The sequence below is a fragment of the Typopeltis vanoorti genome, chromosome 10 (genome assembly GCF_054136105.1).
Source record: "Typopeltis vanoorti isolate ZY-2024b chromosome 10, IOZ_Tvanoo_1.0, whole genome shotgun sequence".
Classification (NCBI taxonomy): Eukaryota; Metazoa; Arthropoda; class Arachnida; order Uropygi; family Thelyphonidae; genus Typopeltis; species Typopeltis vanoorti.
The window spans coordinates 34,402,052-34,429,560 of NC_143558.1; the positions used below are offsets into that span (position 1 = coordinate 34,402,052).

General features: G+C 34.1%; 1 protein-coding gene across 1 annotated transcript in view; it reads right to left on the reverse strand.

Annotated features, from left to right (window-relative positions):
- Positions 1-27,509, reverse strand: part of spn-E (tudor domain containing 9 protein spindle E) — a 469,695-nt gene that overhangs the window by 376,579 nt on the left and 65,607 nt on the right. The window contains exons 6-8 of the mRNA XM_090399558.1: positions 21,875-21,997; positions 16,506-16,586; positions 506-664 (exon numbers count right to left, since the gene is read on the reverse strand). Coding sequence (XP_090255684.1) covers positions 506-664; positions 16,506-16,586; positions 21,875-21,997 — 363 coding nt within the window. The remainder of the gene's footprint in view (positions 1-505; positions 665-16,505; positions 16,587-21,874; positions 21,998-27,509) is intronic.

The window sequence follows — 27,509 nt, forward strand, 5'->3', positions numbered from 1 at the left end:
ACTGCAAGTATCTTGTAGGTGGGATTTGCTGAAGTATTTAAAGATTTATCTAAAGATTTGTTGATATCTAAAGTATCTTACAGGTGGTAGATGAATTTCCACACCTTGTATGAGACCACTACCTTAATTTTTGGAAGCATAAAGAATCTTGCAGGAAAAAAAAACTTTCATTTTATTTATAGAGCCGAGTTTCTGGATTATATTATATCTTGAGCTTGCCCACGGCACCAATGTACAATAGGTTTGTGGAAAAGGCATATGACAAAGTGCCAAGAAAAAGCTTTTCATAACACTACAATTATATAGAGTGAATGGAAAATTATACAGATTAATTGTTTCACATAAAAAAGAAGAATGAAGTGATTCTAACTTTCTGTTCAAATGATAGTGACTAATTTTGGTCAGTCATTTTTGAAAGTTTGAATTTTAGTGACACCTTTCTCTTCCATAAAAATGAAGAGTGTTTTATAGTAAAATATGTTATTTATAAAACAAAATTACTTACTGGACCTAAGGTCTGGAGGTCATCTAAATAATACTCCTGAACATTTTTTGTCTTGCCGTTAATCTCAACAACTGCTGCTGCATCAAGCCGACCACAATTCAGAACAGAAAAATATTTTGCAAACACACCAGTATTCATAGTTGCTGACATCAAAATAACCTGAAATAAGAGAATTTATAACCATTTATAAAATCAGATGATTTCATGTATAGTGGTTTGCTATAGATTTTTTTTTTTAATTGAAACAGATAATGTATTTATATCATATTATTCTACTCCCTTCTTTTTTGGTTTGTAATCTACAAATAATGCAGGCTAATACAACACTGTAAAACTAACCCAATATACAGAGATTACTAGAAAACATCAACATAGCATCCATAACAAGAAATTGACCATTATATATACAATACAATTTTCACAGTATTCTTGAGCAAGTTTATTAAACAAAAATTCCACATTTATTTTCTCTGATACTGCAAAATTAACTCAACAATTAAATCACATTCAAATTTTTTTTTTTCTGAGCCAAGCTTCTCCAAATCATTCAGAAAGAAGATAACATCGTTTAATACGTGGATTCAACATTGTTCTTTTCTTTTTCTCATGAATCCAATGGTCACCAAATAATTATCAGCAAAAATAGAATTAATATTTTTGTTTATGGAAAACAGATGAAACTTATAAAGTAATGTCTATTATTAGAAATATTCTTAATATTAGTATTAATAACAGTTAAGCTAAATCAAATTTTTTATGGTCATATTACACATCCCAAACCAACCTGCACTTTTCATGCTCTCTTGACCATTCTGACCTCTTCAACTGTCTCCCTAAAGCTCTACTTTCTGCAGTCAAAATAGCCCAATGGCGAGGTCATCGTTCTTGGAAGTCATGTCCACACAACTCACACTAGCTCCCCTTCTCCAGTTTCACCGACCAAGCAGGCAGGGATGCTGAGGTGTTTGCCATTAGCAATGATCCATCTGAGATCAATCTTCTGACCAGAATACCTGACAACCTGCTCCAATTTGCCAACACACTTGACCTCTTACTAAGAAGATCGTCTTCCAGGTATACTGTGGAAGTCACTTCTCCTCTTGGTAACTCAGACCATGACATCATACAAGTCTCTTGCAACAGAAAAACCTTTCCCACCAGTTCAGTCTAGTCCTTAGGGTGATAACTGGGAGGACCTCTGGTGTGACTTCTATTTCTCCTTCTCATGGTCTGACTACTGCATCGGTTCTGATCAATCACCTGCTCAGACCAAATAACAGAAATCATCATCATAGGAATGAAGACTTTCATCCCTCATTCCACTCTAAATTCTCAGCCACCATTCAAAACTTGGTTCTCAAAAAAAAAAAAAAGTGTCCACTAATGTAAAAGAAAAAACCTCTGCTTACCATGAATGGCTCAAGACCAAAACTCCAGCTGTCCACTCTGCCTGCAACCATTATATAAGAATCATCACAAAGTTCAAGTCAGACTTTGAAAAGGCCAAATGCTGTAAACTCACCTCCTGTTCAAACGGCAATCACTTCTTCTGGTAATTTGCCAAGGCCATTAGGTGCAACTTCTACCCACCCAGGTTTCCAAGACTCATCTGGATGGTGTGGTTACTTAAATAAAGACAAGACGAAAAGAAATCTGAAGAATCCTCAATAACCTGAACACCAACAAGATATCTGGTGCTGATGGTATCCCACCTATTGTGTTAACAAATTGTGCCCCAGAACTAACACCTATCCTCTATCACCGCTAATCTATCCTATACAACTGACATGTACCCTACAACATGGAAACAGATCCACATCCAACTCATCCCAAAGAAAGTGAGAGCTACCATTCAGTAGCTCTCACTTCTGTTCTCTAAAATTATGGAGAAGGTAATCAACAACAAACCCTTGAACCACCAAGAGAGAGACACCAACTAATCAGTGACCAGCAGTATAGATTCTGACACTTGCGATCTACAGCTGATCTTGCTTTCACCACCCACCTCTGGACTCAGGCCATGGAGAAATTTGGAGACTCATGTGGCTGCCCTCAACATTTCAAAGGCATTTGATCAGGCTTGGCACAGGGACCTACTTAAACTGCCATCCTATGGTCTGCTTTCTTCACTCTGCAAATGGTTGCCAATTTGCTCACTAGTCACTTGCTAGTGTCATAGTTCTTTCACCCATTCTCTTCCTCTTGTATATCGACCTGCTCTCTAACTTCCAATCCTATCCACAGCTTTGCCGATGACAATACACTGCATTCCTTATTTAAACCTTGTAGTGATCAGGTACTAAAATCCTTAAGATCTACCATGATCTGAACTCAGATCTAACTATATCCCAGTAAGACAAGGACAATCTTGTCAACTTCAATACCACCAAAACTCAAAGGCCTTCTCTCCGAGTCCCTTGGTGCACTTTTTTTGCACAAGACACTACTTCACACCTTCGCAGCTACTAAACTCTATACACCACCCAGCCATGGATTATTGTTCTCATTTGTGGGGGAACGCCAAAATCTTCTCTAAGATTGCTTGATTCTATCCAGATGCAGGCCTTTGGAACATTTTCGCCCAAAGATTACAATCTTCAGCTGTTCAAGCAAAATGTGAACAGATTCCTCCTTTCTTCTATTCTTCTTGCCCACACACACAGCACTAGTACGCTACAGGTCTTGGGGCCTTTTGTATGTGGATAAGATAAAAAACAAACAAAAGATGTTATTCAACTTCTAGTTCATTAGTAAGATGGAAATGTTGGAGAGCAGCATCATCATCATCAAATTCCTGCCATGTACCCTCAAGGAGTGTACAGGATATGATAGTACTACATGAAAAATTTACATCATTACTAATTTCCTATCTACAATTTTCCTCCAAATCAGTCTGTTACTTGTCAAGACTCAAACATTATCAGATCTTATATTTCTATCATCTAAGGCACTTTTGTACCATATCACTCCATCCATATTCTGATCTTCCTCTGGGTAGTTTTCCTGCCAACCTGGCAGAGAACACTTGTTTTGCTAATCTTTCCTCGCTCATTCTGTTTAAGTGACCATACCACCTGAGATTAGCTTTGCTAATGCTTGATGATGACAATGTCAAGTTCTTTCCTAATATCCTCATTTTTAATATGATATTGCCATTGATGACATCTGTTCATGCCTATAATCTTTCTCAGGACTCTCATATCTGTGGTCTCTAGTCTTTGGTCAAGTGTTTTACTTCTGACCCAGTCTCAGATCCATAAGTTAAAACTGGTTTGAACACTGTCATGTACACAGCTAATTTAGTGTTCCGACTGATTTCTCTCTTATTCCATATGAATTTATTCAATTGACTTCCCACCATACCAGCTTTGCTGATTCTGTTGTCTATTTCTATATTTAATTTACCATTTTCAGTAAAAATCGTGCCTAAATAGCTGAAATGTTTTACTTGTTCCACAGGTTCTCCATTCACAACACAGTTGACATTTTCAATGATTCTGCCTATTTTCATTGTCTTTGTCTTTTTATTGCTGACCTTCATACCGTATCTATTACAACAGCTATTCAATTTAGTCAGAGAATCTTGCAGACTTGTAGCAGATTTATTTAGAAGTATAACATCGTCTGCATAAAGCAAAGAGCTGACATGAATATCTCCAATTTTGATATCAGGTTTAATACCACTTTCCTTCATAATCTGATCCATATAGATAATGAATAACAGAAGGGATAACGTACATCCTTGTCTCACACCAAATTTAACATTAAACCATCTTCATGTCCTTCCTTCAATCCTAACCGCTCATTTACAACTAATAAAGACTAAGTTAATGTTAAATTTGGTGTGAGACAAGGATGTACGTTATCCCCTCTGTTATTCATTATCTATATGGATCAGATTATGAAGGAAAGTGGTATTAAACCTGATATCAAAATTGGAGATATTCATGTCAGCTCTTTGCTTTATGCAGACGATGTTATACTTCTAAATAAATCTGCTGTCTGTGTAGCTCAGTGGATGTGGCGTTTGCACACCACCGCGCTAGGCCGCACGAAGGAAGTCTTGGTTTTGAGTCTAGTCGGCGACTAGAGGAAATTTTTCTAAGCCTTTTTTCGACCGGTTCCCGAGTTAGTCGATCTCTGGCACGGGCAAGCAGGTTTTTCCTCCCGGAAACTCTGGTTTTTCGTCCTGTAAACTCAAGAAAATCGACCGTAGAACCCACATTATTTTCAGACATTAAATATATTGTGTTAGGGTTAGAGACCACGAGATGGCGGCACATTTGAGCCGTCTCTCTTCACTGCGTACCGCTTAATTAGTGATAGCCTTGGGCCATCTGTCTCTGATTGGGTACCAGTGGAGATTGAATTGCCCACTCAGTCTCCAAAAGTTAGATAGGGCTAAATGGCCTCGCCTACTCCCGTATATACGGGAATAAAAAAAAAAAAAGGCGTTAGCTGATTTTTTTTTTTTTTTTTTTTTTTTTTTTTTAAAGACTAAGTATTGCTTGATATAATGCTCCATTGACACCATATAACTGTAGCGTATTGAATAGCTTCTCTCTTGGCACCTTGTCATATGCCTTTTCCAGATCTACAGAACTTAAATACAGATCTTTGTTATGTTCTCGTGATGTCTTAACTATTTGTTGTAAAGTGAAGTTCTGATCCTGACAGCCTCTATTTGGCCTGAATCCAGCTTGTTCTTCACGAAGCTTTTCTTCCACAATTCTTCTCAACCGTTTCTCAAGTATACTATCATAAATCTTACCAGGAGCACTCAGTAAGGAAATACCTCTGTAATTCTCACATTCAGCTTTATTTCTCTTTTTATATATGGGTACTATGAGAGCTCTGCTCCAATCATCGGGAATTCATCCCTCTGTCCAGGCTTTCTGGACTATGCAGTGCAGCCACTGTAAGACTTTTATACCACCACACTTCAGCATTTCTGGTCAAATATCATCAACTCCTGCTGCCACACATTTCAGGCTTTTTCTACTTCAAGTATGGATATGTATTCCTGACTGCATGCCTGGTCAGTGTTTTTTTTTAACACTGTACTGTCATCACTACTTGTTTCATTCAGCAATTTTTCGAAGTAATTATTCCATATTTCAAGGAAATCTTTTTCTCCTGTTTTCATGTCACCTTTATCATCTCTAATTCCTTTTACAACACTCTTTCTTCCATTTCTGAGCTTCTTCAACAACCTCCAGAATATTTTGCCACCTTCTTGATATTTATTTTCTATGTTCTTACCAAAGTCCTCCCATGACTTTTGTTTAGCTAGTTTTACAGTGTTTAGTTTTACTACATTTGTCTCTGTATTCTCTAAGAGCACAAGCTGACTTATTTACCAGGAACTTTTGACATGCTTTCTTCTTTTCCTTTGCTGCCTCTTTTACTTCCTGTGTCCACCATGGAGTTCTGATTTTTCTATCCTTGCAGACAAACTCACCACATGCCTCTCTGACTGAATCAATCAGTTTTCTTCAAGGTTTGCCAATTCAATAAGCTTTGTTGATTATTGTTGGAGAGCAAAAGAAATTTACTAGATTTGGGAATACATAAGTAATAAAGCTGTTACAAAGGACAGCAAAGGAGAAAATGAACAGAGAAAAAAATATTTGATCTTTGAATTGGAACTGTAAAAACAAATTGAACACACAGATTTATAAAGGAGAAAGGAATTATCAATACCAATTCTGATGTGCATGACAATATACTGTATTTGTAGAAAATGTAAGTGGCAATGATTTTGTGTCAAGGATTTTCAGGGACTCTTAAGGACATCAGTTCCCAAATAAGAATATTCAATAGTTTGATGGATATCCCATTTGTGTAGAGTTAAGTTATCCAAAGAATTTGGTTTTTTCACTATGTCCTACCTAAGGTGAAATGAAACATGACACAAAAGAGAAAACCAAATTTCTTGGATGAAGAAGAATACTTGTAATATGTTTATGTCAAGAAAGATTGAGTTACGTTATCCCATAAAGAGAAATCTCATCTAGTTTATAGTTAGATACTGACAAAGAAAAGAAAGGAATAGTTGTGAAAAAGAAAAGGATTGGGTTAAGCAAGTACTGAAGTCGCCAAGTTTATCAGTCACTCCCCTCCCCAGCCCAGCACATTAATAAAGATTCAGAGATCAGAATTTAGGACTCTAGAAATGACACGGGGTTTGTCAAATGAGAAAGAATGCAATATACTGTCATCAGTAAAGTGTGAAACTAAACTGAATTTGCAGCCAACTAAAGGTCATGTATACAGAAAGAAGAGAATGTGGAATAATGGAGACCTGAATTTATCCTAACATTAATTTTCAGTTTCAGAATAAGATCCATTCACCCTTGCACATAATATGACAAGAGAGAAAGATGGTAATCCTACTGCAGAAGTCAGAAAATAGACCCCAAGATGAAAGAGACTTGTGTCAAGCAAATCTAAATGCTTGAGAAATAGTAAAAGCAACTTTAGTTTCTCCAAACTTTTTCACAGCATGTTTAAAAAGTGGATGACATAAAACACCAACAACCATATGGGATCAACCAGAGATCCTCATGTTCTTAGAGCACAGGAAGATCCCTATTGATTAACAGTAGCAGAATCCATAATGTCGCCATTAATTAACTGACAAATTTCCAGATAGAAAAAAAATTAATTTAATTGATTTCTCCATTATTTTAGAAAGAATTAAAATGAGACAAAGAAACAGCAATTTAATAATCACTGGAAAGGATTGAGTATGAAATTTCTAACATCCAAGAATGGACATTCTTGTTATCTTTCTGGCTAATGTTTTGTAGATAATAGTTGTGGATAACAGAACCACCCTCGTGCAAACATTGAAGCAGAAAAGTTTCGGTCAACTGACAAGGGATAAGAACACTTATTTGGAGATGATTCAAGTTTTCTGGACTGGATCCTTACAAAATCAATTTTGGATTTGATAATTTGCTTGCAGGCATTTTAATTATAAGAAAGCTTTTGATTGTGTGGATCAAAACAGACTATGGATTGTAATGAGATTAATGGGAATACCAGAACATCTAATTCTCCTGATAAGAGCTGTATTGCAACCAAGAAGCTTCAGTAAAAACAGTCTTTGGAGAAACAGTGTTCAAGTTTACAGATGATATATGCAGATGATACAACTCCCATAGCAAAAGCTAAGGAAGATCTGAAGCTGTGATTCTATTGGTTAAGAGGGAAAGTAACAAAGCTGGGCTTAATTTAAACATCAGTAAAATAAAAGCAATGGCTTCTGGCAATTTAAATGAATTTATAATAACAGGGAAAGGATAAAATAGAAATTGTTGAAAGTTATGATTTACTGGTGTCCAAAGAATCAGAAATGATGGTAAATGTGAAGATGAAATTAAAAGAAACAGTCATTGGAGACCTGTGTAGCTCAGTGGAAGTGGTGCTTGCATCTTCTGTGCTTGCCGCTCGAAGTTAGACCTAGGTTCTAGTCTAGTCGCTGACTGGAGGAACTTTTTCTAAGCATATCTTCGACTGGTTCCCGAGTTAGTCAATCTCTGGCACGGGCAAGCGGGTTTTTCCTCCCAGAAACTAAGGTTTTTTTGTCCCATAAACTCAAGAAAATCGACCCTGGTACCCACATTATTTCAGACAGTGACATATCTTGTTAGGGTTAGGTACCAAGAGATGGCAGCACCTGTTTACCAGCCTCTTCATCGGTGGCTGCTATAATTAGTGATAGACATGGGCCAGCTATCTCTGATTGGCTACCGGTGGAGATTGAACTGCCCACTCAGTCTCCAAAAGCTAGATAGGGTATAAAGGCGTCGCCTACTCTGCCATTCCTGGAACAAACGGAGTACTGAATAGAACATATTACAGTAAAAGGCAGTTATCTTTCTATTCCCTATTAGGAAATAAAAGGCATTAGTTGATTTTTTTTTTTTTTTTGATAGTCATTGGAAAAAAAGCTATGTTAAACCTGATAAAAATTATGAAAGATAGAGGTGCGGGTAAGGTAACAAAAGTTAGAATTGTCAAAGCAATGGTATTTCCAGTAGTGAATGGATGCGAAAGCTGGATTGTTAAGAAGAAAGATAGACAGTGAATTGATTCATTTGAATTATGGGTGTGGAAGAAACTATTAAGAATCTCATGGACTGAAGAATGACCAATAAGGTTTTAGGGAATATAAAGACAATGATCCTTGAACATGATGATCACTAAACAAAAGTTTATGTACTATTTTGACATATTATGCAAGCTGATGAATCATTAGAAAAGGCAGTTATGTTGGGGAAGATTGAGGAAATCAGAAGAAGACCACAGAAGAGTTGAATGGACAACATAAATTACCAACTTGAATTTACAATTACTGAAAGAAAGGACAAGTGGGATGGAGAGCCTTTGTTCACAGGATCACTAAGAGTCCCAGATGGCACATAACATTTCAAGCTATAGTTTAGGCAGAAAAGAAACATGGAAATGACAACCAGTTGCAATTTACTTGGTACAGACTTTAGCACACTTCTTAGAGAATTAAAAATGAAGGGATCAGAATTCTAAGTACGATAATGAATAAATGTGTAATGGTAATGCCTAATGGAGATTTTCCCTGAATAACCAAGCCCATAAGGCTAGAAAACTTTTTATTTACTAATTAGAATTTGATAGCAAAATACTGACCAGAAAACATATCTAAAAATTCTTGTAAAGGTGACTGCCATATTTATAAAAAACTTTCATGTTAATTACATCACGAAGTTTTATCCTTTTTTTTTATTATATAGTACTGAACTAAATAACAAGGCTGAAAATAGTATGAAACTGAAATAATGCAGAAGGCAATGCACTAATAAATGTACATAGGAACATAAAATAGCAGGAATAAAACAAAAGACTAAGAATTAAAGGAAAAAACCTGTAGTATGCATGATGAGACAATATTCACAGCAATTATAAACAATACCATACTTTTTATTTATAAAGATCAAGGGTGAACTATTGTCAACCTGGAAGCACTTTTATAATCAAAGAACATCTAAACCTGTCAATGTGCTAAGGAGGCAATTGGAGAAGTACCCATATATACTGATGATTTTCAACAAACTCTGTAACAACCTCAGCAGAACCTTGCCTCTATCACATGACAACAATTTCAAATCGATTTTTAAATGTTTGCCTTTATCAGGAAATAAATCTATGTCAATTGTAAAAACAATGGAACGTTGTGCCCTTTGATTTGAAAGGCCTAAATTTGATTCTCGTCATGACAAGAAGAATCTTTATTCCTGCAGAGGTTTCTGTGATTAAGAAGGTCAATATAGTTATTCCGGATTTGTGACGACATGTTTATTAAAGAAAACTGTTTTTAAAACTAAACAAGTATTAAAAAACAACACCCGACAAGTTTTGTTACATCTTCTGAGGAAAAGAGGACTAACAGTTTAATACACAAACTATAAGAAATTACAAAAAAACAAATTCATTTGTTGGTATTATGAACATCAAAAAAAGTTTGTTAAAAAACCGAATAACAGATCTTTACAACCGTTAATGCATGTTAGCTGAAGATAATGCTATTTGTTGTCCCGTTCTGTGGTTCACGTTCATTCTGTCCGAGGTCTGAAATTGGTAAATTTTTAATATATGGTGACCAATCTTGATTTAAAATCAAACCTTGGTTTTTGTTGCATTGAGTAGGAATTTTAATCATATTTGCTGCTTCTTTGAATTTTCTTGTGAAACAATTCTCATCTATATAGGAGATGTTTGTTCTATCCCAGAGTACATCATGACCTGTAGAGATTGTGTGAAATGCCAATCCCGATTTATGTTTTCTCTTATTTTTTACGTCCTTTTGATGTTCGCTCATGTAGATTTCTCCCAATTTCCCTGTCTGGCCCACAGATGCCACAGGAACAGTGAATATTATAAACCCCTGGTTTTTTCATTGGGTGATGTGGAGGTTTCGGAAGATGAAGAGAACTTGATATTTTTTCAAGTGGCAGGAAAGTCACTTTTATGTTGTATTTGTAGAGAAGTTTGGCTAGTTTATCTGTTACATTCGTGATATAAGGAAGGATGACTGCGTTCTTGAAATCTTGTTTATTTAAGTTTCTTGTAGGTGCTGTAGTGAGAATTTTCTTAATTAACTTAGTATTGAAATCATTCAGTTGTAGGATCTGTGTTAAGTATTGTATTTCTTCTTTCTTCAGGAGTTTATAATATTCACTGTTCCTGTGGCATCCGCTATGTGGGCCAGATGGGGAGAAATCCGCATGAGCAAACATCAAAAGGACAAAAAATAAGAGAGAACATAAATCGGGATTAGCATTTCACACAACCTCTACCAGTCATGATGTACTCTGAGATAGAACAAAGTGATTTTTAGTGATAACAAACATGTTCTATATAGATAAGAATTGTTTCACAAGAAAATTCAAAGCAACAAATATGATTAAAATTCCTACTCAATGTAACAAACACCAAGGTTTGATTTTAAATCAAGTTTGGTCATCGTTTATTAAAAATTTTCCAATTTCAGACCTCGGACAGAGTGAGCGTGAACCACAGAATGCAACAACAAATAGCATTGTATAGATCTGTTATTCGATTTTTTAACAAACTTTTTTAATGTTCATATTAACAGCAAATGAACTTGTTTTTTCGTAATTTCTTATAGTTTGTGCTTTAAACTGTTAGTCCTCTTTACCCCTGAAGATGTTAGTCTTACAACTAATGAAACTTGTCGGATGTTGTTTTTAAATACTTTAATTTTAAAAAGTTTTCTTTAATAAACATGTGGCCACAAAACTGGAATAACTATATTGAAGAAGAATCTTTACATGGTTCTTTTCAATTGAAGGCGAGTTAGCCAATCTCATACAGAGGTAGCGGGGGGTCAGGGGTTTTTCCCAGAAAGTCAGGTTTTTCATCCCACATACAGACAAATCAGCCTTGAAAACACATGCAATTTACAGACAAAAATACTAGTGGTGGTGGTAGGCAAAAGATGGCAGTGGCAGCTCACTGTAATTAGTGGATTAAGTGGGAGAGACAGTTGTAGAGTAGGTGCCCTTCCTCGATGAGTCTTTGGACTCCAGGAGGTGTCACATAATAATGATAAATTTTTAAAATTATGGGTATAACTTGTGGGCATTCAAATGAAGGACTCCTGAGGATAGCATTGGGAGGACATGAATGCAATCAGTTGTAAGGATTCCAGAGTGTTAAATTTATTTTAGTTGTTAAAAAAAAAAAGATACAAATTTCAAAACTATTTTGAATTTAACTCAGATAAATCTGAATGCATTATAATAAGAAAAGTAAGACATAAGACAAAGCTTTCAGAACAGAAGCCAAGATTGCCAGATAGCTACCTCTATATTTGATTTTTTTTCCCTTTTTAAACTATGGAGCAAAATATGAAATGAATTTTAGTAAAAGATCAAAATAATAGATTAAAATATCAAAATAACAAAGAAATGCTGCAGCACCAAGAATCATGGAAGGTAATTTTCCATTAAGAAATGTTCCCATGGGATTATGTGACAGGAGAGCCAGCCTACATAAAATTTACATGTGACATATTGCAATATCAATTTTCATTCATAATCTAAGATAAAAATATTTTACGTCTTGAGATGTTAACAATCCCGTTTAGATGAGTAAAACTATACTCAGCTAAGTATAAACTGACATGGATAAAGACTAAGATCCAGAGATCTATGCAGTTAGGAGTGCCTTAGAAGAAAGCAGTTGGTCATCCAGATTGCCATCATTCCCCATTTCTTAATGTTTTTCACCTTATGAGGTGAAAAACATTAAGAAATGGGGAATGATATCATAGTATGCTAGGACATCTCTTCAAGGTCCATATCAGGAAATAATGAAATCTATATTGATAGAAAGATGAGAGGGTGTGTGTGGGGGGGGGGGGTATTCTTCCAGTGATTATGTTAACTGAAGCAATCTATTAAAAAAAATTAAGATGTTTGGTTTAGACTTCAGAGAAATTATTTCAATATAAAACTGAACAGTAAAAGCTTAGATTCTAACATGACATTTCAAAATGTTGGAAAGATACTTTAATCACAATATGACATCAAAATATAAATCACAATACCACAAATGAACAAGGGCCCTAAATCTATCAATGTCTTGCTGTCCTATTTGTGCTTTCTAGGGAGTGGTCAAGGACTGCTGCTAAAGGATGATTTTTTTTTTTCATCCTTTAACAGCATAGCATTCTTTTTCTTTTGTTTGTTTTTTCTCACCTGAACTTAAGACTGGGGCATTTTGTATGGCATATGTAGTTTCCCAAATGACTTTCATTTCTGTAGTGTTTCAAATACAGTAGACATGTTTTGGACACATCTTACTGTGTCCAGAACATATCAGCATCTATGTTTTACATACTCATTCATTAATATGTAATTTATGTTCTTCTCTTATTACAAATTCTAATTACCAAACTGTCCATAATATGGAAATTTAAAAGTATCCTTTTAAACTTAAAAGGATATTTTATTAACTTCTAGTACTGGGTGTGAGTAGATTTCATCCTCTAGAACAATGTTTCCCAAATTGTGTTCTGGGGGAAAGTGAATAAGTGTTCTGTGATGTCAGTGACCAAGCTGTGTATTTTTAAAAATGGAAGTGATTCGGGAAAGGGAATACCGTGTTTATAATCCATCATAAAGTGTCTGCAAGCTGATTACAACAATGGGCAGCTTATCCTCTATTCTCAAAACTGAACGAAATAACATCTGTGTTGCAAATGTCAGTGAACCAAGCCACATATTTTTAAATATGGAAATATTCATGAATTATCATTAAAATCACACATCGAAATTTTTCAGCATTCGGGAAAGGGAATACTGCTGTTTATGACTGGTCATAAAAATTGCCTGCAAGCCGATTACAACAATGGGTGGCGTATCCCGTTCTCAAAACGAACGAAATAACATCTGTGTTGCAAATGTTAGTGACCAATCAGCAAGGAAGTATAAAGAAAATTTTTCCACTGAAATAGAAGATCAAGGTAGTCTGTATCCCGTTCTCAAATCTAGTAATACTGAATACTTTTTCACAAGTTCGTATTATAGGGTGAAAGTGGTTGTTTCTAAAGTAATAGGCCTACAGATTTAAATTTTAATATGAATAATAGACAAGGGACTCTGTTTAATTTTCGTGTTAAGAAATCTCTTATTGAAGGCAATTGTGATGCAATAGATAGCAATTCATCCACCTCCAGCCTACAAAGCGATCTCCAGGATGTACAAAAGGAGGGGAAACTACCAGCACACAGGAGAAAAAGTCTGCATTCACTCATAAGTACTTAGATTATAAATTTTTGGTGATCAGAATCAGATATGTCAATGAAAATCAGCACAAATTAATGATGTTGGCCTGAGGAAACTACAATATGCTATAAGATTTCATTAGTCCAGTAATTGATAACTGATTTAAATGTAATTTTATATTTGTCAACATGTCGCACAGTATACATAAGCATACTAATACTCTTTATGATTATACCATAATTAATTATTAATATATTACATAATAACCAAGGTGTTCCATGAAAATTTCAGGATTTGTGAAGTGTTCAGTTGTAGGAAAAATCTGGGAAACGCTGCTCTAGAAAACTGAGAAATAAAGCTGATTTCTTATTTAATTAAACTGTTTTTAAATATACTCCAAAACATTGGAAAGATTATAGCTTCTCCTCCTAGACCATGGTTTCTTTTGTTTATGTATTTATTTTGTTACTTGGTTTGGGATTTCTCTCTCACACACACACATCCAAATTCTTGAACCTGCTACATCCAGAGACAAAATTATTTCCTATGTATTGCGTTCATTTTGGAGTATTGTAAAAACATTTCCCCTATTTTGAAATATTTAAAATGGTAAAGTTTTTACAATGCTATACTGACTTGAGGAATTATGTGAGGTTAATGTTTAAGTATATGTTGGATAGTTGGTGCACGTGCATGTGAGTGCACCAACTATCCAACATATACTTAAACAAATATCAGTTTTTTTGTAACTATGGTGTCTGTATTTGTACTTTTTTTGTGTGTGTTTTTCAAATTTTATGATGAATTTATTTTTGGGCTACTCTCATTCATTAAAAAAACATCTGGACCATGTGTTAAATAGCAAACACACCACCCACATAATACAGTCATTACAGTTTTGATTGACCAAGATTAGTGCACTGATCATTTGAATAACTATATAGAAGTTTGTAGGGAAGGAAAGAGTTAGAAGCCTGTAGACTAGCCCTTTGACATGGAGATCAATCCACCTATTCATTGGACATCACATGCCATATGGTCACTCAAATGCTCAGTGATATGCCACACCAGGTCCATGCAGATGGTCCTGTTGTATGGTTTTCTGGGGGTTTCGACTCTGAAGACCAGTCACTCTAGACACACAATCCTAGGAACTTAGATTAAAAATGCATAAGTCAGAGAATGGATATATGCATTAACAGACAAGATTGTCTTTTCATTACCAAAATTAGGTTTATAAGAAGTCAAGTCACTTAACAATAGCAGGCAAGTCAGTTTAATATGTAAAACAAAGATATATCCATTCATGTGTATGCATACATGCACACACATGAATGAGTATATCTCAGTTCTATCCCAATTCTTTACACACAATTCTTGTGTTAACAACACAAGAATTCTTTCACATTTTCTGAAGTGCTTACAAGAGTTATTTTCATAGTATTTCAAATGAATTCTGGTTAAAAAAAAAAAAAAAAACTTTTACTTACATGCCTGAAGTATGTAAAGCCTTTTACAACAGTGTAAAGTTTATTTATACACAGCTTTTAAAATGGAGATGTATACATTAATCCTAAAACCTACCTTAAATATGCAATTATTGCTCCAAGACTAATTTTTCTACATGGCTCTTATATATAGGTTCAAACTGCTATAGAGCATTTTTTTTAAGCATGGAATTAGACCTATAGAACTTTAGCTCAGACTTTTGGTAGTTGGCTATAGTGAGCAAGATTTGTTATAGTGGTATTGCTACAGTAAAAGTTGGCCACATGCTATCATCATCATCATCAAATTCCTGCCATGTACCCTCAAGGGGTGTACAGGATATGACAGTACTACATGAAAAAATTACATCATTACTAACTTCCTATCTACAATTTTCCTCCAAATCAGTCTGTTACTTGTCAAGACTCCAACATTATCAGATCTTATATTTCTATCGTCTAAGGCACTTTGTACCGTATCAATCCACCTATATCTTGGTCTTCCTCTGGGTCGTTTTCCTGCCAACCTGGCAGAGAACACTTGTTTTGCTAATCTTTCCTCTCCCATTCTATTTAAGTGACCATACCATCTGAGATTAGCTCTGCTAACGCATTCCTGGATGCTGACAATGTCAAGTTCTTTCCTAATATCCTCATTTTTAATATGATATTGCCATTGATGCCATCTGTTCACGCCTCTAATCTTTCTCAGGACTCTCATATCTGCGGTCTCTAGTCTTTGGTCAAGTGTTTTACTTCTGACCCAGCTCTCAGATCCATAAGTTAAAATTGGTTTGAACACAGTCTTGTATACAGCTAATTTAGTGTTCCGACTAATTTCTTTCTTATTCCATATGAATTTATTCAATTGACTTCCCACGATACCAGCTTTGCTGATTCTGTTGTCTATTTCTATATTTAGTTTACCATCTTCAGTAAAAATTGTGCCTAAGTAGCTGAAATGTTTTACTTGTTCCACAGGTTCTCCATTCACAACACAGTTGACATTTTCAATGATTCTGCCTATTTTCATTGTCTTTGTCTTTTTATTGCTGACCTTCATACCATATCTATTACAACAGCTATTCAATTATTCTATTCAAAAATCCCAAATTGGCAATTTGGGATTTAGCCGACCAAATTGTATTCTTATTGGTTAAACCAAAATAAAAAAAAAATGATGGCCACATGCTATAAAAGTTAAAATACAATGTTTACCTTCACTCCCCTGGATACAGTGTGCAAAAATTTCTTGACAACAAGTAAAGCAAAATCAGTATCTTGATCTCGTTCATGTACCTATTAAAAATAAATAATGTAAATAATTCTTAGAATTGCACATGTATAAAAATAGTAAGTATTTCATTTTAACATGGATTTGACAACCACACTACATCAAATTATATAAAACCAGCTATTTAAATTTTAATAAATGCAACAATTACTACATAAGTCACTTTAAACAAAACAATATTCTAAGTTCTGCACATGTCTCTCTTTACACATATCAATACATTTATCTTACTTGGAGAAAATGGCAATTAAACATTTGGGTAGTAAACAACCATTACCTGATGAAACCAATCTTGCTTATGATAGGCCTTAAATGATTGTAACAACTCTGGTTTTACCTATCTTAAATGCATTGCATTATCCTTGAAGAGGATCCAGACTTGGAGACCCAAAATCTCTATAGCCTGCAGAACCATACCTGAAAACATAAGACTTCCTACTACATTCGTATGTGTTGGATGAGGAGGAGTAAGTCATGCCAAGGCTAGCCTAGATGACTGGGTAGGCAATATGTTCAAGAGTATCAACCCCACACCATATAACTGATTTCTCTACACCATGGAAAAACAATTATAAATAATAACACTACAGACTAGAAATAAAGATCCAACCAAAAAAAAAAACAAAAAAATTCACATTCATTTTCAATGCATATGGTTGAACATGAACAAATTATGTGCCACCACTTGCAGCTATCCAACTCCAACCTTCTATTCCTAGCTTGCCATCTTTTAAGTGTGTACACTATGCCTTGTACAACAAGGGATGAATAATACTTGTGCAATCCAACATTCCATGCAAGCTAGAGAATCCTCTCTTTGTGGTTCATTGTTAGCTCAAAATTTCTTTATTACACTGTAACATTCATTTATTTTGAATATCATCCCAACTCTAATTTCTTTTTTTCTTTTTTTTTTTTTTTGTTCTCTTTTATCCTGGAAGCTTGATTTTTCTCTACTACAATGACTCAACAATAAGGTTATCTTACTTCTTTACTTCCATATCAAGAACTCCGACTTCCTTTTTTCCAACTCTACTAACCAAATGGAAAAGATGGCCAAGTATTTGGTAATATTTAAATACATCATGAATTTACTAGTTCTTATCAATTTTCCTTCAAATATACTCTCTTCTCCAGGTAACATCATGCAGCTTTTTCCCCTCGTATAGAACGCTTTTTGTGGCCTTATGTCCCTTGCACTAAAATTGCATCAAATGAGACAGCTCCATAATTTCTACTCTTTTACATGGTCAGATTATGTTTTCATCCTCCTGATCCAAATACTTGCTCTGATTGAATTACTGAAATAATCTTTGCTGAAACACTCGGCACACATTTTTGTGTTTCCAAAAAAGGGTACCAAGTCTTGGTACCCACGGCAAAAAATTCATTACATCACCTGTTTACTATTAGCCTACACTGAAACTTTCAAAAATCAAATCTGAATAAGAATGAACGTGCATAGCAAACAAGCTGTTTGTACAGGATCCTTTTGCCAAGGACATTAATATAATTTCTGTTTATTTATGCTTCCACCTGTCACATTCAATGGTAAAACTACAACAGCTAAAAATAAAGCTAATATAGCATCACTCCACTTCTCTAACTCCTACATAGAAGACTTAAGCAAAAAAAGTAACTAAGCAAAAACAAGATATATGCCTCTTTGTTCACCAGAAAGACAAATTTTGAATGGATTAGATACCAAAAAGTCTTCTGGTATTGACAGTATTGCCACAAATATACAAAAAAATTATGCTTTGGAACAAACAAAATGCCATTCTCTACATTAACTCTACACTCATTCATTCTTAGCTGGTATCTAGTATCTACATTACAGCAAAGAAGAAAGTATGTTCAGCATTCATTGCAACAGTAAAAGTTAAAATGCATGTGTTGGGATGAATTTTTCGAGTAGTATGAGAATGCTGGTAGTAGCTTTTTATGCCAAAATAAATATCAGAAATGGTCATTCTAAAGCAATACTAGTAATTTGACAATATGGCCTATTTTAAGTAATTCTTAAAACAAACTCGGGTGATTGAAAAAACTTCTCAACAACAAAAAAGTTAAAATTAGTGCTAAAATTCAAAACAGCTTTTTTTTTTTTTTTTTTTAATGTGGGTCCTGTCTACAAAGGAGCAGTGGCCACACTAGGCAATGAAATTCATCTTCCATCTAAAAACAATCAGACATCCATGCATGCCTACTGTCAAGCACCCAATTTATTCCTCATGGAAACGTTTTTCATCTCGCAAAACAAACTGGCTAGAAGAACCCACAATTTATAGCCATACCAGACAATGGAGATAGGATTAACATATCATAAACAGCATCAGGTTTCTAAGAAGCTAAGTTGGTTGGCTATGACAGATCATTGAGCCTAGCACAAAATGGAATATTACATCAAGACTGCAGAAATTCAACTTAGTTCTTTGCATGCCGATATTATATGCCTAAATAGTAAAAGTCTTCAGATTCTTTAATTAAACTGCCTAACTGCTGTAATAAACTTTCCATAAAAATTACCAATAAAAAGAATGTCAAGGGGAACATGAAAACAAAATGTATTCTCAATGGACAATATAGAAAAAGTAAAATAAAAGTAGTGGCAAAATAACTAAGTTATTTTGCCACTACTTTTAGTAGAAAGTAAGAAGTTTAGTGGAAAAGTTGAATAAATATAGATGGAATAAGAGAAATTAGCCAGAAAACTAAACTAATAGTACAAGACCAGTATTCATACCAGTTTCCACTTATGAATCTGAAAGCCAAGTTCAAAATAAAATAGTTGATCAAAGACTGAAAACTATAGACATGAAAAATTAGGAGAGTGAACAGATATCAACAACAAAATCACAGTATATTAAGATATTAAAAAAGGAATGCTACTTAAGCAGAATGAGACAGGAAAAGTTAGCAAAGCAAGCATTTTTTGCAAGGACGGTAAGAAAAAGATCAAATGGAAGACTATCCAGATGAAATGATTTCTGTTAGTAGTACCATAGCAGACCAAAATGTGAGATCTAACAATACTGAAGTCCTAACAAACAGAATAATTTGGAGGAAAATTATAGTTTTATAGTTAAAAGAATAATTTGGTAATAAACTTATAGTGGAAGATGAAAAGGACTACAGTGTAGTTTAATTTATTTCATAGAGGCATTTAACAAGATACAGCCTAGTAAATTTTTTTTAGCAATAAATCAAATAAAAACAGCAATTTGAAAAATAACATGAACATCAAGTCCTGTTCTGAATAAATAAGGATGGGCTAGGAAGCCAGAAATTATATTATAAACTAAATTGTATTTTGTGTTGAGTAAATACACAATATATATGAGGCTTTTTTGGAAGCTAAGGATGCTAAAGAAATTATGTGATTATGCCAGGAAAGGTTTGAAGTAAGAGTCAGATCAAGAAGAGAGATTTGGTCTTTACTGTTGAGCTGATCATTATCAAAAAACATCTACAAGAAAGTCTTGTGAGAAAAGAACCAAATGTGTGTTCTGGAGCAGTGAAGTCGACTAGGACATTTTCACCCCAATCAAGGATAACGAGAGATTAGTGTGCATTGGCTCTTATTAGAGATAATTTTGAAGCTTTAGATGATTGCACACTGCAAGGCTTGCATGGAGTAGCTGATGAGTTTCATTCAGATACATCACATTAATTTTTTTTTTATGAGGTAACTTGAGTATTAAGCAGTTTCAAAAAAGAATTAAGCTGTGCATTTCTTCTGCTTCCTTGTGATAATATCTATTACATAATACTGTAACCAAGAAGAAGAAAACTATTATTCAGTTAAGAATAGGAACTGAATACATGCAAGCTGTATTTTCTAAACACAATGAAGATTGTGTTTAGAAAACTGTACGACAAACAGGTTAATGTATATTCTCTTCATGTTTAACTTTCTGGAGTGAGATAAACATTTCTGAGGATAATTTGTACTCTAGTTACAGAGGTAGGATGTGTTCCTTATTTTATAAGGAATATTAGCTTTGAGACAGTGTGAAAAAATTTTTTAATTGGAATTTATATTAATAGGCTATAGATGTTTTAATCCTAGAGAAGGAATTTGTTTCCTTCATTGGAATTTTTAATTTCTGAAATTAAATTTCAAGTAAGCGATAACTCAAGATAGAATGTGCATTTCTCTTACAATTTTCTTAATGTAAATAATTATGTTTGTATAGTTATTTAATTAAACATTTCTTTGGTATTACAAATTCTGTTATCTTATTTTGGAGATAAAGACAAGTGAATGTTATACGAGTTTAATATTTTGGGGATAGCTAGTATTGTTTTTAAAGTAGGCTAACATAATGGATACTTGATTGATATATCTCATGGTACAAACCTAACCTATATGCATGGTTTTAGATAGATGTAGATAAATAAATACACAAGGCAGTAAACAAAAAAGGTTTACTGATTTTTTTAACATTAAAATTTGTCATGAGTGGATAGTGCTAATAAAATATAATGGTATATGATCAAATATCCTGCTAGCTGAGACATCACACAGGAAGCAACCCACTGTCACTGAACAAAGGTGAAAAGTTAGCTACTAAACAATCTCAAACTTCAATTTTAGAAGTATAACTGTAAAATATGTGGAAAAGAGAATTAAAACAATGAGAATTAAAGGACATCCATCAAGAACACCGGAAGGATATAATGGATTTAAGCAAGTAGGGATTGACATAAGGTTTTTAATTTAAGACAGTCAAGAAATTGCGGAAATATAAAAATATTTATGTTTTGCAGATCTGAAAATGTATATGTTAAGGTGTCAAGAGAAAAGCTCTTCAAAACTCTACAATTAAATGGTGTGTAAAATTAACTTACATGCCAATATATAGTTCCCGCTTAAGTTGTGAGTTAGCAGTTATAATTGAAGAATGCAAGTCTGACATAAATCAGGTTAAGACAAATGTGCATACTATCTCCACTCTCATTCATGCACTATATGGATCACATCATGAAAAAAAGTTGGTATTAAATCTAATATCAAACTCAGCTCTTTACTTTAGGCAGATGTTAAACAAATCCAGCAAGTCTTCAGGGCCTTACATTGAATAACTGCTATAACAAGTTTGTAACAAAAAACTAAAACTATGAATAGAGGCACAGACATAGAAAACATCCACTGCATTCTCAATGAAGAATTGAGAAAACATTTGTAGTCCAATTTATAATAAACACAAATTAAATATGAAAACATAACTGTATAAAGGCTTAGATCAGTAATTTTAATGATTTAAGCCAGATGCATTTCCAACCATACCTCATCTAATATAATATGTGTATATGTATCCAAACAGTGATCATTTACAAGTTTCTGAAGGAGAACACCTGTAGTCACAAATGACAGCCTTGTATCTTCAGATGTCTTACTGTCCATTGCTACCTAAAATAAAATATTAAATTACTTTTTAAAATACATATGAAATTAATGCAAAGATTGGATTGCAGTAGAGAATGATTAATAATATTAGAATGATTTAGTATTAGACTGATTAGTAATGCTTCTTACATCTGTGTGTGAGAAGCATTATTACTACTACCATAGTCATGAAAACGATTCAAAGAAATAAAGAGTTGTACTGCATAACTTGTCTGAGTGACTGCCTTTGAATGACATGCCTGTTCAAGTTTACAAAAGATCCAAGATGCTATGATATATCATACATTAATACAGCATGAGTTGATGGTTGTTTCACTTATCATTTTTAGTAGATTTCTGTACAAAATTAAGAGTTCAAGGTCTACAAGGTAGATAAAAATTTAATTGAGATGTTAAGTTCAACAAAAAGTTTCCAATAATACTTACTTTTATTAAAGAAAAATATAAATGACAGCGAATTTAGGCATCTCCCATATTTATTAAAAATTTTTGAACAAAATCAAGAAATGCTTCGCTGTGATTTAAAAGAATTTATTGGTGAAATAGAATTAGTTGAAGAAATAAATTCAAGATTTAAAGATTTTAATAAAACTGAAATTATATCTTTTATCAATAATCCATTTCAAGAAAACTTGAACATCACAGAAATTTCAAATAAAATTAGTGGGCTGTTTGATATAAACCAAGCTAAAGTAGAACTTGAGATAATAAACATTCAGAATAGTTTACATTTAAAATCAATAAACAATGAAGTCATTTGGAAGTATGCACATGAAAAATTTCCATATTAACAGATATTGCGCAAAAAATTTTGTCATGTTTCAGGATCAACATACTTGTCAGAATCCGCTTTTTCAAATATGAACGTCATAAAAAATAAATTAAGAAACCAAATTGCAAATGATCATTTTGATGATTGTCTGCAATTGGCCATTTCTTCATGTCAACCTGACTATGAAAATATTGTGAGGTCCAAATATGCCAAATTTCACATTAACTTTTTTTTTTTTTTTTTTTTTTTTTAATCAACCAGCATTTTCTATAACTTGTGAGTTTGTAATCAATCTGCTGTTTTTTCTAACTTTGGTTTTCCAAAATAGAGAAATAAATATTTTATTCCAATATTTGTTTTATTTGTTGTAGTAAAATAATTAAGAGTGATAAATAAATTTTTAAATACACAAATAGTTTTTAGTTTCTTTAAAGACTTTAGGGGTGGGAGAGTGGGTCCTCCAAAGTGAGTGATCGCATTTAACTGACTAGTTGTGCGTAATCAGATATCAGGTTGGGGGATCGCGATCTATATAAGAGAGTAGATCGCCGAATAACTTAGTATAGAAAAGTAGCTCTCATAGTAAAAAAGGATGAACACCACTGGTCTATAGTCTTTGTTCAAGTGCTTTATTTCTAACCCAACACCCAGATGCATAACTTAAAATTGGTTTGAACTCTATAATGCTAATTTCTCTATTATTTTGTATAAATGTATTCAACTAGCTATTCAACCCACCATACCAGCTATGCTTGTTTTGTTGTCTATTTCTAAATTTAATTGCTATTTTCATTAAAAACAGTGCCTAAATAGCTGATATATTTTAAATGTTCTATAGGTTCTCAATTGAAAATGTACCTGAGTTTTTCAATGTTCCTATCTATTTTCATAATTTGTCTTATTGCTGATTTTCATGCCAAATTTATTACAGCTGTTATTCAATTTAGAGAATCCTGGAGATTTGCACTGGATGTGTTTAGAAGTACATTTTCATTTGCTTTATCTGCATAAAGCAAAGTGCTAAGTTTAATATCTCCAATTCCAATATCAGGTTTAATGCCGCTTTCTTACAAAATATGATCTACATAGATCACAAATAACAGTGGAGGTTGCCATGTTGCCCAGATATAACAACAGTGAGTTGAGAAGGAGAGCAGAAATAATAAATAGCAAGATGGCCGAGCTGTGCGAGTCAAAGGGAGTTGATGTTTGTGAATCTGTGGAGTGAATTTGAAAGAAAGTTGGCATGGTTTAATGGTGATGGACATTTAGAAAAGCTATTGTTTGCTTAGAAATCACAGATCAAGAAATTAATGTAGCTAATGATCTAAAAGGTACTAGTGAAGCAGGATAGCACAGATAAACAGATTGTATGATGGGAGAAGATGGATAGGAGGTTGAAGATGTGGTTGCAGCATCACAAGTTCTATGGAATACATGAAGGTAAGAATGAGACAGGTATGAATGGCAATCAGTCATGATCAGAGAAGCAGGAATGGTAAGATTGAAGAGAGGTGTGGTATAGCAGCTAGAATAGAAAATGTTGGTGCTGGTAAGGCTGCAAAGACACAGGGATTGTTATGTTTGTATACAAATGTAAGGAGTATTTGAAATATTTTTTGCACTGCTTGAGTCAGTATGCCCAAAGATAACTAGCATAAGTGAAACTTGGTTGTCTGAGGATGATATGATGTCAGGAATAGAAATGGAAGGATAGGAAGGTGAAAAGAGGGAGTACGTTAATGATTGCAAAAGAATTGCGAGTTTGTGTTCACAAACTGTAGAAACTGATAATACATGTGCAGATTTTGAATCTGTGTGGTATGAAGTTGAAATCAATAGGCTAGTAAATCTGATAGGATGCTATTATAGGCCAAGGAATGTAGAGAATACCTATTGTGAAATATTGAAACAAATTGGTTAGGCATGTAAAAAGAAGGTGAACCTGATGTGAGACTTGAATTACAGGAATAGAAGGAGGAGATAGTATACAGTTGCAAGGAGTTTGTTGAATTGCTAAGAGATATCTTAAACAGCATGTGACCAAAGCAACTTGAGGATTTAGTGTTTTGGATTTGATGATAACTTTAAAAGATGTAACTCTTAATGCACTATTGACACAGCTTGCCAATTAGTGAGAGCAATCATGAGGTACTTTGGAAAGTGTTGAAACAAGAAAGTTGCTGCAAAAAATGGATATATGTGGAAGTATAAGGTGAGTGATTATGGGAAGCTGAGTAGTGAACTAGAATCAATATGTTGAGTAGATGAGCTGTGCAGAAAAATGCTGACAGTGCTTAGAAATTCATAAAACAATATCTGACACAAGCAATGCATACCATAGGTTAAGTGAGTAAATAGGAGTGAAATGGATGAACCATGAAATCAAACAAGCTATGTTGGAAAAGAAAATGCTATGGAGGAGGTACAAGACAGTTGGTGGTGATCAGATCCATGGGGAATATAAAGTGCAGGCTAGGAAGATGACAAGCATGGTAAAGAAAGAAAGGTGAAGTATGAGAGAAGATTAGCTGATCAGGCTAAGGTTAATTCCAGGGAATTCTGCTATATGGGAAGAAGAGAAAGAATAAGTATGGAAGGTTGAGAAGGGTGGATAGTCATGGCAACAAAGTGACCATTGCAAAGGATAGTGAAATTATTGAATGAGCACTTTATCAAAGTATATGGTGTAAATGATGCTGTGCATTATATAGAAAGGAGGCAAGCATTAAGAGAATTGGAAGTGAAAGAATCAGGTGTATCAGATGTTGATTGGGATAGATGCTAATAAGGCTGTCAGAATGGATGATGTCCCCATGTATGCTTAAGGAATGTGTACAACAGTTAGCTATGTCCTTGACCTGGTTATTTAACGAGTCTTGAAGTGGGCAAGGTTCTTAAGGATGGAAAGAAGGCAAATTAGTACCACTCCACAATCATTGTTCTAGGATAGAAGTTTCCAATTATAGACCAGTTTGTATAACTTCAGTTGTAGTCAAGATGTTTGAAAGTTTAGCTAGGAATAGAATATAAGATTGGGTTGATTGACATAGCATTATTTATAATGGTTAGCATGGATTTGTAAAATTGCCAAAACAAGATTTGTGTTGTTCTAGCAATTTACTTCCATTGTATGACAAGATCATGAGTGTGTTAGAATCATATATAGTGATATTCTTGGACTTTGCAAAGGCATTTGATAGATTACCACATAAGCTTGTGTACAAACTGCAGACATTGGGAATATATTGGTTAGATAGACTGGCCCTCTGAATGATACCAGCAAGTAGTGTATGATGGAGCAGTGTCTCAAAAAAGGAGGGTAACCAACAGCATGTCCAAGGATTCCTCTTTGGCCAATGCTATTTAACTTGTTTGCAAAAGATATATTATGTGGAGTGACTGGGGATCTTCAGTTGTTTGCTGATGATGCAAAGTTGGTGAAAATTATAAGTAGCACCACTGATATTTTTTCCCCTTCAGAAAGATTTGAATAGAGTTTTGATGGACAAAGGAGTGAGGTTGTAGTTTTAATATTAATAAGTGCAAGGTGTTGCATTTTGGAGTGCAGAAATATAAGCTGTGTACTATATATTGATGGTGCTGTACTGCAGGAAGTGGATTGAGATTCTAGATTTGGGAATGATGGTTGACAGTTGACTGAAGTTCACAGATATTACAAGTGTTGCAATAGCTCTGAACTTCAGACTACACACATTACTGCTATGATAAGGATTACACTAACATGTAGGATAAGGAGGTGGTAGTGCCACTATATAAAGCACCACACTTGGACTTTTGTGCTCAGATTTGGTCACCTGGTTTTCAAGCTGATGTAGAAACATTGGAGAGGGTATAGAGAAGAGTGACTAAGACAATATGAGGACTCTGGAATGCTGACTATGCAGAGAGGTTGACGAAATATGGATTGCAGAGTTTGGTGGATAAGAGGAAAAGAGATATGATAGGAATTTAAGTTAGTGAATGAATTTTATTGGATTAATCCAGAGGGGATTATAAAAAGAGTAGAAGGTGAGAGAAGACCCAGAGACCATCTCTGGAAGAGTGTGGTGAAGAGGGGTTGTGAAGAGTAGATGCTTTACATTTTTTTTTTATGAAAAATTTTCAGTGAATGAATTTCATTACTGGAATAGGTGGTCAAATGCAGGAAGCATGAAGATTTTTAAGATTCATTAAGATAAATTTGTTGTTAGTTGAATGAACCTCCCAACACACATGGAGGGTGTGTAATAATGAAGTTTTCTCATGACTTTTGTTCAGCCACTTTTACTCATAACTTAGCTCTCTCTTGCATTTTTATCTGTACTCCTTTAGGTCACCTGCCAACTTATTCGCTAGGCACTTTTGATATACAATCTTCTTGTAAAGGACTGCTTCTTTAACTTGTGCTCAAGTGTGTTCTTATTTTTCCATCCTTACAGACAACCTCACCAACCTCCCTAGCTGAATCAATGTTTTCTTCCAAGTCTGCCCTAAGTTGTTTCTAAATGTTCCAGTGTTTTTTCAATAATGTTTGTATATTTGAGTCTATGGTTTACCTGTAAAAGCTGCCCAACTTTAATTCTTTTTAAAACTTTTTTTTTTCTTTAATGGGATAATTATCCTACTTCGAATGTGATTTTCATCCAACTTAGAACTTTCAAACTATTCTCGCAATCTCTCTGTTAAGAAGAGATTGCAAGAACATTTACTATAGAACCTGTTTTCATCACTTATACTAGT